We start from the raw sequence: 17,824 nt of genomic DNA on the forward strand, positions 1-17,824 counted from the left end.
GTAGCCCTCAGCACAAGAAGGACATGGAACTTGGAGCGGGTCCAGAGGAGGGCCACAAAAATGATCTGGGGGCTGGAGCACCAGCACCTCTCCTGTGAGGACAGGCTGAGGGAGTTGGGCTTGTTCAGCCTGGAGAAGAGAAGGCTGCGGGGAGACCTGATTGCGGCCTTTCAGTACCTAAAGGGGGCCTATAGGAAAGATGGGGAACGTCTTTTTAGTAGGGCCAGCTGTGTTAGGACAAGGGGAAATGGTTTTAAACTAAACCAGGGTAAGTTTAGACTAGATATAAGGAAGAAGTTCTTTACACTGAGGGTGGTGAAACCCTGGAACAGGTTGCCCAGAGAGGTAGTGGAGGCCCCATCCCTGGAAACATTGAAGGCCAGGTTGGATGGGGCTCTGAGCAGCCTGATCTGGTTAGCGGTGTCCCTGCTCCTGCAGGGGGGTTGGACTAGATGACCTCTAGGGGTCCCTTCCAACCCTAAACATTCTATGATTCTATTCTATTTCATGCACGGCATGTAAGTGCACATTTCCATATGGTAAATCCATGCTCCCTACTGCATCTGAAGGTAGAAACATCTGGAATCAGATGGGTACCACCAGAACAAGTCATCCAGTTGATTCCTACCATCTTTCATAAGTGTTTTGCAGAAGTAGTCAACAAGACTCGTAGGCATGAAATCTTCTGGTGGATGGAGCCCGCCTGTAGCTACCTCCTTCCCAAAGAGCTGTCTGGTCAGTTCTTCCTCCTGTCAGTGTGTGGGCCTTCACTGCAATATCAATGCTGTGTTTGGGACAGATGACAGGGAGGGGGCCAGGGTCAGATATCTGGGCAAGATGGTGACCAAATGTGGGTTGTTGCCCAGAGTTAGCTCTTTGCTTGTTTCTGAGAAGTTCTTGAAAACAGGGTGACTGGGTGGAGGCTGCTAACAAGATAAAATAATCCCAGAGGGTTAGCTGTAACCTGTGGACTCTTGGTTAGAAATCCTTGGTTTTAATATGAGTCTTTCTCTCTATGCATGTTTATGCAAAATAATTCCTTTTCTGGCAACCATTGCTTGCTGCACCATTTGCTATGCTGTTGCCCATTGTTTGATTTCTTTTTCACTTGTATTCAACCTTTTTCCTGGTGTTTGGATTACTGCTGGGTTTTTTTGGTTCAGTCTCTATGTTAGGTCTGATGTGTATAATTTTTATTTTTTCATCCTAGTGTTTTCAGTTTTTGTAGCTCTTTTCTGTTACATCAAAAGTCAACAGTTTGATTAAGTTCCAACTGTTGTAGCATATGTAGTCTGGCTTCATTATCTTCTGTTGCCTCAAACTGTAATCTCTCAAAAAATTTACCAACAAGCATGCCAAATGTGCATGAGGGTTGAATGATGTAGATCCGTGGGTATTATTTTGATACACTGAAAATACCCGTCTCATTTTTAGGGATAAGTGAGTACAATTTGTATGACGGTACTGATGCTGACAGGTCAGGTGGCTGTACATGACTTGTTACCCTAAGCTCCTCAGCCAATCAGTGGAGATCTGCTTAGTGTAATCTCTAGCATTTTTAAGCAGGAACCATCTCATCATATGTACCTGCTCTGGAAAGATGAATTATGCTGACAACTCCCCTGAATATTGGCTATATATGTGTATTCCTGTGGACACACTCATACACACTACGTTGACTATAAAGCGAGTGACTAGCCTGTGTGACTACATGGGCTATGCATGTAAGGTTAGGTGAGATGAATCCTACTCAAACATTCAAAATTTTAGTTAAAGCTTTGTCAATCCTCTGCTAGGTCCAGGCAACCCAGCAGGCAGTCTTTTCCTGCTATCCCTGCTCAGAACCTTCACTCTGAATTTGCTGCTTTCTTTATCTACTGCTGGCACTAAAGACTCTGCATTGCCTCAAGTCTGGTCTGTCAGCCTTCAGATCAGCTGCTTGTCTCTATTTTTCTGTGAACTGCATTATGGTTCTGGGTTGAAAATACTAGTACTATACTAAGTAGGACAGAGTGGGCCCTTAGTGCTCAAGGACATGGCATGTGCCTCTCAATTCTTTTTGTATGAAGAGACAAAAAATAGCAGAAGGGAGATGAGCTGCACCGATGCTATGGTTTTGAGGTAGTGCTGCAAAAATCAATTATGTAGTTGTTTAAGAGGGGCAGAAACAAAACTGAAACATATTCCTCCAAGTATTTCCCTTCCATTCCCACTTTTTTTTGAGACCAGATGGGTTCACTGGCAATATTTATAGCACAGTCCAGAAACAGTTGCAGTGGTATAGCTGAAGGGGCAGTCTGTTGTAGCAAGAAACAGGAGTAAGACTGAACGTGGAAAGGAATCTCTCAGGCCAGCCTTGTTTCTGCGGGGAATATTTTATGTGAAACTAAGCTGTGGACAGTGCAGATACTGCTGAACTAGTTATTAACACTCAGGAAAAGCACCTGAGATTTCCCAGGCTCAAAGAAGAATGTAGTAGACTTCAGAAACTGTTAAGAGTTGTGTGACGAGAGTGAGCAAAGACCTTCCTGTGGAAGTATTTCTGTGCAAGCCATGCAGCACAGAGTAGGATTCTTCTACCTGAGAAGAGGTGACCAGATGGAAGTATGGAAAATACAAATAGAGGGCTGAAGTTTGTTTTCTCCTCTTCCATAAGAATTAGGTGGCATCAAGTAGATCTAGAAGTTGTCAAGTTTAAAACAATTATTTTTCTTTGCAGTGAATATTTAACCCTTGAGACACATTTGCTGCAAGATGATGTAGGTATAAAACTCTCTGGTTCAGACAGATGCATTCCTGAGAGAAGAAATATGCTAGGGTGTTAAGGGTCTGGGCGAGTAACTCGGAAGTATCAGTGTATTCTTGCCCTATTCTTATGCTTTTCCATATGTCCATAAGCCGTGTTGGGCAGGTGAACCTGTGGTCTGACCCAGCACAGCTGCTGTTTGCTTCAGTGAAAAAAACCAGCTGCTGGCAATTGCATGTTGTTCTGATATCTACCCTAATATAGCTGTTCAAACAAATGTTTTAAGTTTGTAGTATACCAGCAGTCTGGTCATTAAATCTTTGTCAATATTTGGTTTAGTAAATAATTTTACATTTGTTTTCATGTGCCCTGGAGGATTCTGCTGATGGATTGAAATAATTGATACTTACAGGAACTAAATTCATGATGAAGTAACAGTGAAGCTTTCTAGATAACTGGTTTTGTGCTGCTGTTTCATGCTTCCTCAACTTGTGTGAAGATTAATTTGAGGCCAAGACTTCCTTTTTCATTTCTTCTAAGTAGCAGGTGGACCGCTTTGTAAGATTGCTTCTCCTACTGTGCGTGCATGTGTATGTGTCAGTAGACAAAGCCACTAAAAACTTAGTTTCCTGGCAAATGGAATATTTAGAGATTCATGCTGGTTGTAGAATAACATGGTAATAGTGGTAGTCTCATGCTGTTTTGGGTTAAGAACAAGTAGAGTGATCTGTGTTAAACACGGAGTGGTTGGCTCAGTTCACAGAGTTGTGCATGTCTCTAGTATGTACACAACTGTTTTCTTGCTGCTTCCCTTTTCTCGTGCACTTGCTAAGGTCCCACTGGCAATCAGGAAAGTTTGCACTTGGATAAACTGGAAACTGCAGAGGGATTTTTTCAAGATCCCCTCCTCATATCTACCAGATGAGAAAGAGGCAAAATTTTTTTAAGAGGTTGAATTGCCTGGACTTTGTCTTGCCAATTCATTCTTTTTCAGCACAGTTGGAAGCTGGTTGCGTGGGGGTCGTCTTGGTGTGTGTATTTAGGATTTTTTAAAATTGATTTTATAGAAATTAATTGTAAACCTGAACTCCAAAATAAAATACTCCATTTTCAAGCTGTGCTCTAGCATAACCAAGCTTCTCTTAATGAATGCTGCCACATCTATGGAACAGTGAAGATTTTTTTTTTCCATCATAAAGAAGTAAAAGGTGGTATTTCATTACATTAAACATACACAATTCCTTACCTTCAATGTTTATGTAACTGAGAAACTTGAAATACTGTATTTTAGTGACATGAAAGGAAGCCATCCTTGTCTGTCATACGCATGAAGCAGGCTGAAGAAGGACCTCACACAACCGTCTTGCTTTTCTAGAACAGTTTTTAAGCATTTCCATATTACTTTGCTTTGTCTTCATTACTTCATTTTACCTACATCTGGAGTTTTGAAAATTGTGGAACTGCACAACTCTGATAGGGTTCTGTAGTCAGAATTATAAGGTAAAGTATCTGTATGGGAAGCAGCTATAGGCTTTGCGTTGTATGTTTCTGCATTCCTTTCAGATGATGTATATCTGCCATTAACTCTTTCTGATGCTGTGATTACACTTTTATGTTGACTGGCAAAATTCATTTAGTGCTCTTTCTTTTCAAGCTACTGAGGCACCTTTTCTGTCCCCAGAGATTAATATATGACAAATGACAAACGTTTTTGACACCTGTATGTTTTCCGTCCTCTTCCCTGCTATTATTCATAATAATGACTGTGTGCTACATCTGCGTATCAGTGATTATAAAAATATCTCCTGGCTACTTATAGTTCAGAGTGCAGTTTGAAACTGTGACTCAGCTTCATATACCGTGATTCAGGTGACTTATTGACTCCCAAACACTGTAAGACCAACTTCTGTGTATTATTTTTATTTACAAAGTATTCTTCATTGTATTCTGTCTTCCTGAGCTATGTACAGTGTTTCTGAATGACCGATACACTACTTTGGCCTTTATAAATACTGAGGTGTCCACTATGCAACCTAAATTCAGTTTTTATCTCAAAGTGTTTCTACTCATTAGTTTTCTGGGAATATATGTTGGTCATTCTGAACGGAATCACCCTGTTTGTTTTTTCAACATAATTTTGAAACTGGACAAATACTGCAAGAAGAGTTTTGAGGAATTAGAGTAATTTCAATTTGAATCTGTGTTTATACAATTATAATACCAGAAAGCAATGCGTATAGTTTTGTTCTCTAACAATATTTGTTCTGTCTCCACCCTGAGAGAAGGTATATAGATTTCTGAAGTTGTACAGATGTATAATAATGCAAAATAAATGCTCAGTTATAAAATTATATTCTGAAAAGAATAAGTAATTTGCCTTTAATAAAATACTTTTTAAAAGTCTCTGATAAGTATTCTTTTTTTCTTGACAGTCTGTGGTGGACGACTGGATTGAATCATATAAACAAGACAGGGACATAGCACTTCTGGATTTAATCAACTTCTTTATCCAGTGTTCAGGATGTCGAGGTACAGAACGTTGGAAACGAGTTGTATAGAATAAACCTGACAGTCATACAAACGTGTATTAGTGCAAATGCTGGTAAAGATGTGGGAGGCACTTGGATTGGTACTCCTCATATGCATGGTTTATATAGAAATACTGTCTACGTTCAGGAATAATTTTATTTAAAGCTTGTTTGTCAAGGGCCTACCCTTTCTTTTTCTCACTTTCCTGTCATCCTAAAGCGTACAAATCCTCACAGAGACACTCTACTCGTCAGCAAAAGGAGACAAAAGATCTGTCAATCAAGGTAGGCGTATCTTTACTTCCCCTTTCTGTTTCTTCCCCTTTTTTTTTATTACAAGAATTAGTAAGTGTAGCTGTACCTTAACTTTGCTATTTTTTCTTTCTAGGAAAACGATGGATTCTTTTAAACTGAAGGGGAAGGAGTCAGGCTTCAGTTGACTTTGATTAGCAAGAAAGATTTCTTCTGGATGAAGCACCGATCTTATTTCTTCCTCTGTAATGCTTGCAAGTGGCCTGGCTTTTATGCGGCAGTCAGTCTTTCTAGCATTCTGTTGCCACACTGTACTTTCTAATGAATTTTTCATGTGTTGTCTTTTTTCAGTTAACTCAGCCTTGAAAAGAGAGAAAGGCAGAGCTCTGCTTTCTCTGTAGCACCCAGAACCAAGCTATTTACTGTTTCCTGATGCTTCCTGTAACTTACTTTGAGCAGAACTGAAAATAATCCACAATTCAAAAATTCTTTTTCTTCATTTTGTAAGTGATATGGGAATATACCTTTAGACATCAAGAAGGGTAGAAGTCCCTTTTCTTCATTCTTAAGTATAAGGTGAAGTCACAAGTACAGTTAAAAGTGTCAGAGAAAAAATATGAGTAGTTGGCAGCTTCAGCGACCCTTTTTCATAGCTTAACGAAATAAACTTCTATCAGGAAAGGCTGAAGCTCTTAGAAGCATTCTGTGAAAGGACTGAAACTTAGGGTTTAGATTACCAGTGTGTGTCAATGTCTGTACTGTTCACACAGATTCCCTAAAATATTATTCAGACTGGTTTGGCAGCTTATGTGAAAGTAGTTGTGTTCTGTTTGCTTTTCTTTAACACTCTCCTAAAGATGTATATGAAAAAAAAAAAACCAAGCCACAAGCTTCTTTCTAAGAATTTGGGCAGCACCAAAGGGATTCTTGGCCATATGTTTTTGTTCTTGTTGATGCAAGCTTTTGGTGGAGGCATGTCATAAAAATATCTTCATTCCCCTGCTGCTCTCTAATTTCTACTTACTTTCTTTCTCCTTGTTAGAGAAAGCAGCACTCTTACAATCTCAGAAGATTCATATTTTTTAAAACTCTTGTTACTGACTGATGCAGGCTGAATGCCCACTGTCAACCATATGCTGCTGAAGCAATTGCTTCCCAGGAAAGCTTTCTGTTATTGGCTGTGCAGCAGCAGTGCTTCAAGTGGCTGATGTCATTTACTTTCTTCTTTTAATTTTTTTTAAATGGTGACTTTCTATCCATTTTCAGCGCTCTGCTTTGTACCCTCAGGGGTATAGCTCTGCTGAGCTTGCTTTAGTGGCCTTCTGGATCCAAACAGCAATGATAGGAGAAAGGAAACAATGATGAGTTATCCCCTGAGCTTATAGTGTATTTGGGGATTTATTTCTGCATTGGAATTTTTGCAGTGGGTATGGTAACAGCCGTAGACAGGGTTAAAATCCTGGCAAACAGCTCTGTTCGTTCAAATTTCCAGTAACATTCCTGTTTTCTAGAATAATTAAAAACTTTATCAGAAGAGATTTTATGTCTCTTAAGGTAAATTCCACACTTAGCTGTCCTTAATGGAAATGAGGCATGGGAGTCTGGGGATTTCCTGTATTTTTTTGAGGAAGACCCAAGTTTCTTTTTCAAGGGAAGACTATATGCTCTATTTGACATTTTTATTTCCATTCAAATATTTTGTTGGCATTCTTGTTTGTTTCCATTTCTGATAAATAACAGTTCTTTGTGAATCTCGATTGCTGCTTTATGTTTCTTAATTTTCTTCTTTTCAGTTTGCTTCATTAACATTGTCACAGATTCTCCAGCCTTCTTTCCCAATGATGGATCTAAATGCTTGCTGATAATGTATCTAACTTTATGATCATTAACTTGAAGGGAGGACAACCTAGCTCAGGAGGAGGTTCCTCAGGAGACTCTGAAAGTGTTGCGAGGTTTATAAATCTACCATTGCAATAGTGCTTAGAATTATTTGTTATCTAAATGTATGTATAATGCACTTAGCATGATATTTCTTTCAAAAGTTTTAAGCAGGTGAAGAGTGTGTGCCTATTTTCTGACTCTACTTAGAAATCATTTAGGCACCAAACTGCTTTATTTAGCAACAGTATTGACCCTGACAAAAATATCTTTCTGTTTAGAGAAACATTGATTTTTATATATTTATCCCATTCTCTTGGGCAGTGCATATGCTTGAATGAACCTCTTTGCATCCTTCAGCTTTGCTTAGAGATGTTCCTGAAGTGAGAGGTGGTCTGTTGTAAATATGAATAAGCAGGCATGCTATGTAAATTATTAACACTAAAAAATTGTAAAATTAATGTATTTTGCAGGCGAACTTGAAAGATCTGTGCAACTTAAAATTGAATAAATACAAAACAAATAATCAAGCACGTCTGTCCTTTGTCATGTCTTCAGGCAGATTTGTTTTTAGCATGACTTCAGTAATTTTTCTGGGTTTTTAAAGGGTTATTTGGTAAAAATTACAAGTTTGTCCTGCTGAGCTACAAAAAGCATCTTCAATAATTAGATTTGTAAAGGAGTTTAATCATACTTCATGCCATCTTTCCACTAGTTTGTCTGCTCAATCTGTACGTTTGTTGCCTTTGCCGATTTTGATTACAAAGAAGTGAAAACAGTGTCTTAGAGAGCTTTTCCTTTATCTTGGTTTTTTTTTCTTCAAGAATACCAACAAAAATCCCTGCCTTTCACAGTCTATGTACTCTTCTCCATGATGTTACATTGTATTTCTGTGGCAGAAAAATGGTTAACAAAGACTGATAAATTCACCTATTCACTTTCTGTTTCCTACCCTTTTAAAATGCATTGCTGCTTCTAGAGGGAGGATCTTGTATAAGATAGTACCTTAGAAAGATAAAAAATCGGTTTTAAAATACTCTTTCTTCCTGGAAAAACAGCAAATAAATGCTGTTTCCAGTCCTTGGAAAAAAAACAGGTTGGTTTGTTGGTAGTAGGTACTTATTTTCCACAGTATTCACAATCTGTAAAGCAGGTGGTGGTGTATTTACCTTCTTACTTCTCTGTCAGGAACTTAACTTTGGTATGGTGTTTTTGTTTGGTTTTTGTTTTCGATAACAGGGAACTTTTTGAAGTTAGGTTGTTGTAATGTTAAACTGATTTTTCAAAAAACTCGCTTGGCTGGGGGTTGGAAGTGTATTTATACTACTGAGTATATATACTGTATATATGCTACCATTTCAAATGTTGTAGTTTGGTCTGTAGCATTGTGGATACAGGCATCCTCCTCTCTTGCAGAAGAGTTGCAGATCAGAGTTTTCTGGGGTTTTTTGAGAGCTCTTTTCCATTGCTTTCCTGTTTGTAGGAACATATTTTTGCTTTTTTCCTTTTTTTTTTTTTTTCCTGAACACTTGTGTAAAGCACACTGTAGTACAGTGAGACCTCAGAGCTAGTTGCAAGCAAGCTGAAATGTCTAATCAGCAATATGCATGCCCAGGTCCCAGAAGGATTATAACTGTGTCAGTATGATGCTGCATCTGGGCTAATTAGCTCTGCCTCTCAGACCAAGTAATTAGCTCAGGTATCATGCTCGGCTGCTATGACAACCAGGCTGTTTCCATTTCTGGAGTTGCATGGATTTAGAGCTGACTTGAGTATCTGCATTGCTGCCTGCTTTTGCCTTCTGTTATTGATATAAAACAAACAGAAAACCCCACAAGCACTCTGACCTTTCTACATTTTAAAGGCGGAGAGCCATGCTTGGGGAATAAATTTCCGTCCTGTCCCGTCGTGTTCCCCCCCCCCCCCCCTGCCCCAAACCAGAAGCAATTAGTGGTTGAAACAGCCTCTTCAGCTGTGAAGGACAAACCAACCCATCGAGTCCATGTAAGAAAAGAAGCTTTCTTTCTTTTGCAGGGAGAAAAGGTCTCTCACATAGTTGAGGAGGAGAACTAATCGACTGCTTTCAAATATATAGTGAAATTATTCCCATTCTTTCTTTCCCATCCCTCTTGTCCCTCTCATTTCTTTTCTGATAGGTAAGTCAGAACCCTGTAGATTCTTAAGCAGATTTTCAGAAGTGGTTTGAGGACTCCTTCCACTGCTAGCCTTAACCTTTATCAGACAGCTCTGAGACAGCAGTTACTGATAAAACAAAACTGGTGGAACTCCCCTACTGTTAAATTCTTAACAGTATTGTAGCCTTCTCTGAATTGTAAGGAGCTCTCCATTTAAGTAGTTTTGTGATTTGGCACAATGAAGTTGTTTTTAGGAGTGCTTGGTGAAGGAAGGAGGGGAATTTCCTTTATATGATGTTTCTTATATCTTATTTTTCCCCTCAAAATCTTCTCTTTAAGGTCTTGTGTGGAATCAAACATTGAACAAATATTCAAGCTGCCACCACTTGCTTGCTGGTGTTGTTTAGGGTTAGTTTTTTTTTCAGTTGTGAATAAGCAGGGATCTGTGTATGGACTTGTCACCCAGTGCTTATAGCAGGACATCTTTATGGAATTTTGCCTTGTGAATCAGACACTTGGGGATCCACACACTCTTCCAGCTTGAGCCTTGAATCTCTAGTTGTTCCTCACCTATTCTAGTAAGATCCTCTGAAAAATTCTGTGATTGAATGGTGCAAACTGAGTCAACAAGTGCAGGAGTAAGGAGTTAGTTTGCTTGATTGCCAGATGCATGCTCATTTTGATTTTTATTAATGTTCTGTCCTCTTAATTAAGGGAAAGCTAATAGATTTCTGTTTTGCCAGAGGAAATTGAAGGCTAAAACCAGGAAAAAGCACCATAAAGTGGCCCTTGTATGGTCTGGCAGAAGAAATGAACAAGCAACTGCTTGCTTTTCTGTTGGACAGGATTTCGGAAAGTAAATTAGCCAGGAAATAGTGTTATTTACTCTGATTAATAATATTTTAGTAGGGCCTAAACATTGTAAATAGATGAATGGTTTTAAAAAAATAATTCTTCAGTCATTTATTTGTACACGGTTTTGTTTTGTGATTGATGGAATAATATCACTCTATACAGATGGATGTTACTGAGCATGGAAGGAAGACTGCTTGATAAATACAATTTCCTGCAAATGGTCCTTTTGTAAAAAATTGCAAATTGTTAGTGAGAAATGTTCCTGGCTTTGGCATGTGTTGAAAAGCTTTATCTCTCCAGTCATTCATGTATTGTTAAGAAGTTGATATCATAAACATTTAGTATTTCGAACAAATTCATTGCATCAGAGCCTGTATTTTTATTAAGGGTATAAAATATGCTTTCTCACAGTTTCTTCAAGAAAACGCCTTTTTAGTGTGTGGGTATAGGGGAGAAGTTGCAAAGTAAAGGACTAATACACATGAAATAAAAATTGATGCTTACTCATACGTGGTTTAAGTCGTAGTAATGTTAAGGGTTTATGAAGTATTTTGCATGCATAGTATACAGAAATAAGTACACCCCCAATAACTATATGAGGCAGTTAAAAGCATGCTGTTAACCACATTAAAAAATGGGAAGGTAAGACTGAAAAGATGGAAATGATTTCATTTTAATTTCAATTTCATGTGTGGTGTAGATAAACCAGATCTGAACTTTGTACTTCTCATTTCTGAGCCTTGAGGTCATTTTTACAGTGTGTTTATCTTGAAGTGAAAGCTTATAAAATTCAAACTGAAAGTAAGATGCAAATTATTAACTGGCTTGAGTGGAAGATAAATCAGATTACCAGATATTCATTAAATGTTTCACTGGTTTAGTTCTTTAAATGAAGGTAGGTAAGGTTAAAAAGTTCATATCAAACACTTGACAATTAATGTGGTTACATCAAAATCAATTCTTTGGGAAAAAGTACAAATGATTGGTATTTGTTGTCATTTTTGAAACTAAAACTTTAGTTTCAATGTGTATAACATTTTTAAACCAAAAAAGTTTGCAGTATTTCTTCCTGTTTGCTGGTGAACGATACCTGTACTCTTCATCTCATGTACTCTTTCTTCCTTGCCTTTTTTTTTCCTGTTCTTTAGCTCTTTAAAGTTTTTTTGGCTATGGGAAAAGTAGCTACAACATTATTTTTTTGGTTCTTTTAAGCTTTGCATCTCCCTAACTCTTCTGGGGATGGGAAGCCTTGAAAAAGTAAAAAAAATAAAAATACTCAGACCTGAAAGTGTAAAAAAGATTTGACACAGCACATCACATTTTATAGCCACCTGTGAACTAGTGGCATCTTTTTCCTAAAAGGTACATCCTGCTACTTTCAGAAACTCGCACGAATTTGCTGACCGTTCAGTACAGGAGACGTGAGTGAAGGGCATACTGGTCTGTGGTTTCAAAACCTGAATGAAATACCTGCTCTGTTGAGGTCTGACTTCAGTCCAAGATTTCACCCTGTGAATTGGTAACAGGAGTGACAGTAATTTAAACCAAACTTTTTTTTTATGACTCTCTACCTGAATGTATTGAACTATTAATGTTTCAAGTATGACAGCAGACTAAAAATAAGCTGGCTTAAAGTCAGCTATTAAGTAATTTATTAATATGAATTAATATAAACTTTAAAATAATTTAAAATTAATTTCTTGAATTAACTGACAGAACTTGAGATACAAGGATATTTTAGAGCAAATGTATAATGTACGATAAATTACCTTTGAAATTAAAGTCTGAGAGCAAGTTCTGCACTGCCAGTTCTGTATAATATGCTCAGATCTCTGCTGAAAATGAAAGGACTCCTTGTAAGCATGGAACAAAGTCTACATTCTACTCTTGTGTACTACTTAGTAAATTCATAGCTTGTAAAATTATTTTTGGCACTGCTCTTCGGAGATAGATTGTGTAAGGCTTCCAAATATTACTGCTTGTTTACCACTGTATTCATTTAATTACATACATATCAATCTGGGAAATGGTACTACTCATGTGACTGCAAAGTTATGATTTGAGAAGTGTCTCTCAGATCAATGATGCTTTGATGCTACAACTTTTTAAGAGAAGAGCAATAAATACCTCTTGATGTTAATGACTGAGAATAGTTGCTGCCTTACTAGCCAGATCTGTGTCACTTCCTCTTTATTTATGCTTAGTTTTTTTTCTGCATAATACAAATTTGTGACAGGAGGGACACCTCTGTACTAGGCAGATAAGAAAAAACATTAGTTTGATTTTTTGGACAGTATTGTTCTAAGACTTGTGAGGAAATTATGCCTGTATATGAGTTTATCTCTACCTATGCGTCTGACGCGTTGCTGGATTTATTTATTTATTTATTTATTTATTTTAGGTGACATAGATGGTACTTTCTGTGAAGACAGGAACTAGTGATGAAAAGCAATCAAATGCCACTAGGTCTTAGCACTTCCTTTCTGGATTATAAATATGAAGGCTTCTCATGTCTCTAGTCTTTCCAAAGATGCAAATTTTGCTGAAGGTTGAGTCAGACTTTTTCCAGACCGAGGGAATTAACTTCCAAAAATAACATTTCTCTTAGCAAACACTGTAATTATGATTCTCTCTCTTTTGCATTAAGGAAGCCATAGATTTATTTTATTAAGTGCAGTACTAGTACACACTTCAGTAATTACTTTTGAAGAAAAAAAAGACAGGGATGATTAGAAAGGTCTATATCCTAATAAAAAAGCCTTATTCTCTGGCACAAAGGAAGTGGTTAAAACAAATGCAATATTCTCTTAATCTGTAGGCATTCAACAGTAGCTGGATATAGAAGAAAAAGAGCAACTTGGGTTTCAGAGAAGATCTATCTAAATTTGGAGAGGGGAAAAAAAAAAAGTGGGCTCTTAAGCAGATACAGTCCTGCTCACATTCCACTACTACCTACTTCATTCCCTATTTATATCAGTCTGATCCTATTGCCTCAGTCATCTTTAAGCTGAACCGTGACCAGCTGAGTCTTATAATTTTTCAGCTCTTTTTAACTGGAAGTTACGGCATTTTCTGGCACTGCTAGGGTCAAACCCATTACAGGGAAGACTGGGGTAAATGGCCTTTACCTCCATGTTACAGTCTCTTCCTTATTTGCATCGAGCCAGGAAGCATGGTGGAATGGTTTTGGGTACCTGGAAGGGTGGAAAAGGGAGTTGTACAAAACTGTTATCAACTCTTGCAGGAACAGTGAGGAGCTCCCTCGCCAGAATTCTCTGCACCCTTTTTTAAATAAGGAATTGATAACCCCTAGCAAAGCTGAACCTGGTTCTTGGGTAACTGTCACCAACTGAGAAGTGAGTAGTGGAGAGTTTCGCACTTCCTTCAGTTAACACTATTAGCTTAAATTTCAACTTAGAACAACTGGTATTCATACTCTCCTCCTGCAGCACTGGGTCGTGGGTATTTCCATTTGAAACTGCTTGACTTCAGAAAGGGATGCACACAGAACTTAGGAGGTTAAAGCACCTTTGACTGATTAAAAAGCCTTTTCTCTCAGGAGCAGTCTGTGGAGTTTTAACAGGCACCATCTACTATGCAAGTAAGCTTCTACAAAGTCACGGCATCATCTTTTGAAATACCTTTAATGTAGTTTGTCAGATTTAGCACAATCTCTACTATTTATTTTATTTCATCATTATTGAACTAAGTGTTCTGGTTAACTTTTAAGTTGCTGTGACTTAGGAAACCGTGATAATGGGAAAAAGGCCTAGAAATACTTTTAGCACCTCCTGGGAAAGAAAACCTATGGTAGATGTATTTAACTACATAGATATAGCCAATAATGCTGCTGTTTGAAGTAACCTTTTTTTTTAGACTAGAAATTATCAGATCCCAAAATTCTTAAGGATTAAACACTAAAACAAGTTTTAAGTCAGATCTGATTTAGTATGACAAGAATACATTTCCTGTTGACCATGTTTATGCCCCACACAGATTCCTGGATCAAGATTATTCAGCCAACTATTTTTAAGATATAACAAAAAAATTATGGTGGTTTAAAAAGAATTGTTGACATGATGAAGTGATTGTTCTTGAAATTTAGTAAAACCAAATAGCAAGAAGTTCTTTAAAGCAATTGGACATGATATCTGCCTAAAAATTAATAAACTGCTTGGATTATGAATGTGTAGAAAGGGCAGTTAATGAGTACTGCAGGTTTTGGAAAGAGTAAATGATTTATTTTGTATAATTTCTTACCACAAGTAATGATGGATAGGTGTCTCAAGCAAAAGGATGCTAAATACAGAAATGATCATAGGAGATATGGTGTATGAGCAATGGAGGCACATATTTGAACAGAGGGCTGTTAAGAGTTTGCACAGTTTTGTCTGAAATGCAAGCAAATTCTCTGTCAAGCATTTGTAAGCGAAATTGTGAATATTTTTGTAACTTACATGCTGCAGCTCAATCAAATTACAGTTTTATTTTAGAATGTGAATTGAGCTTCTGTTTACACAACTATGCAGGGCTGCAAATGGGGTAACTACAGAGTCCCTCCTACCAAAAGTTTCCCTTTTATCCAGATGCACAACCAGATACAGAACCAGCCCCTCATAGAATAGAATTATAGAATCACTTAAGATCATAGAGTCCAACCTTTAACCTAACCCTGACATCCCACCACTAAACCATGGCCCTAAGCACCTCATCTATCCTTCTTTTAAACTCGACCACCTCCCTGGGCAGCCCATTCCAGAGCCTGACAACCCTTTCGGTGAAGAAGTTTTTCCTAATGTCTAACCTAACCCTGCCCTGGTGCAGCTTCAAACCATTCCCTCTCGTCCTATCGTCTGTTACCAGGGAGAAGAGGCTGACCCCCACCTCACTACAGCCTCCTTTCAGGTAGTTGTAGAGGGCCATAAGGTCTCCCCTCAGCTTCCTCTTCTCCAGACTAAACAACCCCAGTTGCCTCAGCCGCTCCTCGTAAGACTTGTGGTCCAGACACCTCACCAGCTCCACTTGCCAGTCCCCGTCCTCCCCCAACAACAGCAAAACCTAATCTACTGATGTCCTAAAAATTCTTTTGAGAGTATTGTCACAAATCTCCAACAAGGAGATCCTGAAATAAGTTCACTAAGTGAGAATTAAAAACCTGATCAGATCACACTCCTAGAGTTGGAAACAATTTAGGAATAAAATCATTGAACTACCAGCAGAAGTATGTAACCTTTATTAAAGACAGTTCTTCCAGAGAGAGGACAAGCTGGAGGTTTAATTTGCATCTTGGGGCAGAGGTGGAAGTAATACTTTAGAGTCCAGGAAGGTGGATAACAATGAAATTAATGAATTAAATAAGTTATGTAGAAACAAGCCATATTGTTCCAGTGTACTGGCATCTCTTAAACATAAGAACAAAGTAATGTGGTAAAACAGTTCTGCACAAAAGCTGTTGAAAAAGTTATTAAAAGAAGGGATTAAATTTTCCTTTTGGGAGACCAAAGCTTATTACTAAGTACATCACATGGTTTATATAGGTAAATGGAATATGCAAGTGACTTCAATTACATGATTGTATAATAAAGACATTTCAGGGGGACCTACCGGTGGTGCTAAGTAGTATTATATTTATTAAATTGAGAACTATAACAGATGATTATACATATATTTGATGGAAACAAATACTTTTTTCCCCAAATAGTTTAGCAGAGAATAGTTTTGTGGATTAGGTGGTTGTAGTGGAATTTCAATTTGTGGTGACATAAATGCACGGTAATTTTCTGCTCTGTTGATTCAGAGAATTTTTGCCCCCTGTTTTGAGTTTCACCTTACATTTTTCAAGTCAGTTTAATTAATTAGCCATTCAAAGTGACTTTTTTTACATTGATGAAGAGGAGGCAGATGCATTTCAAGAAAAGAGCATCTTTTGAGGTTAACAGAAGAATAGCGTTACTCCTCTGTTCTCACAGGCTGCCTTTTAGTCAGCTAATTTTTTCCTTATGGTGGAGAAGACTAAAAAATACAAAATTTAACAGACTAGGTGAGGTCAGGTATATTTCCATGAATCCCCATAACAACATGAGTAATTTCTTCCAGTTAGAGCTGGATTTATCAGGAGTCCCCTTTTTCTTTCTGAAGTTACGAACCGAAAGAAATAGAGAATCTTGCCAACTAGAGCATATGTGTTTCCCATTGAATTCACACTGTACGAAGTGACTGTGTGTACGACAGCGTATTTGTAGGGAGCTCCTTTGGTTCCAAGGGTATCGCTCCCACAACTTTTGTCTGAAGTGAGCTCAACCAGTCCTCAAAGTATTCCCTTCAGACTTTTTTTTGATAACTGAAAAAGGCATTGAATCCCATGGCATCCTCATTGCAACTGTAAATCAGCCTCTCTGATCTGGTGACCTGTGTCAGTGTTGTATCCTGAAACTGTAGGTGAATGGAAGTGACAACAGTTGCTGGGCCAGTCAAGTTGCTAAGTGACCTTTCTACTCTTAACTCCAAGTTTTGTAACAAGAGTTTCTTGTCTTCAAGTTTTACTTACAGTTTAGAGCCAGCTGAAGATTCTCAGTTCTTGTGAAGCAAGTATCAGTGGGGTATATAGTAGAAATCATTAAAATTCTTTCTTTAGAGCCTTTGAACACGAATTACTTCCGATCTGCAGTGAGGTGGTCATTCTAAAACTATGGCCTAACAAAACAAAAATCTTAACTGATTTTTGCAGTTCAGAGTAGAGAATCACATACACTAACATACTTGCTTTTAAAGAGAAATTATTTTATCTAGTCAGGCACTGTTATGCCTGACTAGAACTCATAATTTCATCCTGGTATGGCACCATTGGTAGAATATCAGCAAACCACATTCTTTTCAGGTTCAGAGGAAAGGTATAAGTTTGTTTTCGTCTCTTGCTTTATTATTCAGTGAGCTGAGTAAGTGACCAGTGACAGAGTAGCTTTTTGCTCTGAATTATGGGAAGATTGAGTTTATGGATCGGCAGCACTTTGATTTGTAGTTTTCCAAGCAGCTGTTGAACTGTCTTTTCAAACCAATTGCCACAGAATTTGCTTCCAGGAGATGCAATCCTTTCCATTAATATACAGAAGAAAATATATGCCAGTCAATTCCCGGTGCCACCTGTGAGTATTTCAGTAACAGATTGGAATTTTAAGTCCTGATTAACAGAGGAATCATAAGAGATTTAAACTGTCTTGAATTCTTTATCTGAGTTACAAAGGGTTTAATCTTAATGATAATGATGCAGAAAACCTGGATGAGTTAATTTGCTTTTTGTTCTCAAGCTTTGTTATAATGTAATTTTTTTTTCTTTTTTTTTTTTTTTTTTTCCTGGAGACTCCAGTCTTCTGGGGCTAGCGTAAAGATAGTGAAGGTTTGTAGTTGATGCAGAAATTTGACTTACTGGTATT

The 17,824-nt window shown here is 37.8% G+C and overlaps 1 protein-coding gene across 1 annotated transcript in view; it reads left to right on the forward strand.

Moving 5' to 3' along the window:
• The window catches only part of LOC104121794 (cohesin subunit SA-1), a 111,928-nt gene that overhangs the window by 62,935 nt on the left and 31,169 nt on the right, over nucleotides 1-17,824 (forward strand). Inside the window, exon 6 of the mRNA XM_035889469.1 lies at nucleotides 5,179-5,275. Within this exon, the coding sequence (XP_035745362.1) occupies nucleotides 5,179-5,275 (97 nt within the window). The remainder of the gene's footprint in view (nucleotides 1-5,178; nucleotides 5,276-17,824) is intronic.

Source organism: Egretta garzetta, unplaced genomic scaffold (assembly GCF_000687185.1).
Source record: "Egretta garzetta isolate BGI_Z169 unplaced genomic scaffold, ASM68718v1 scaffold1292, whole genome shotgun sequence".
Classification (NCBI taxonomy): Eukaryota; Metazoa; Chordata; class Aves; order Pelecaniformes; family Ardeidae; genus Egretta; species Egretta garzetta.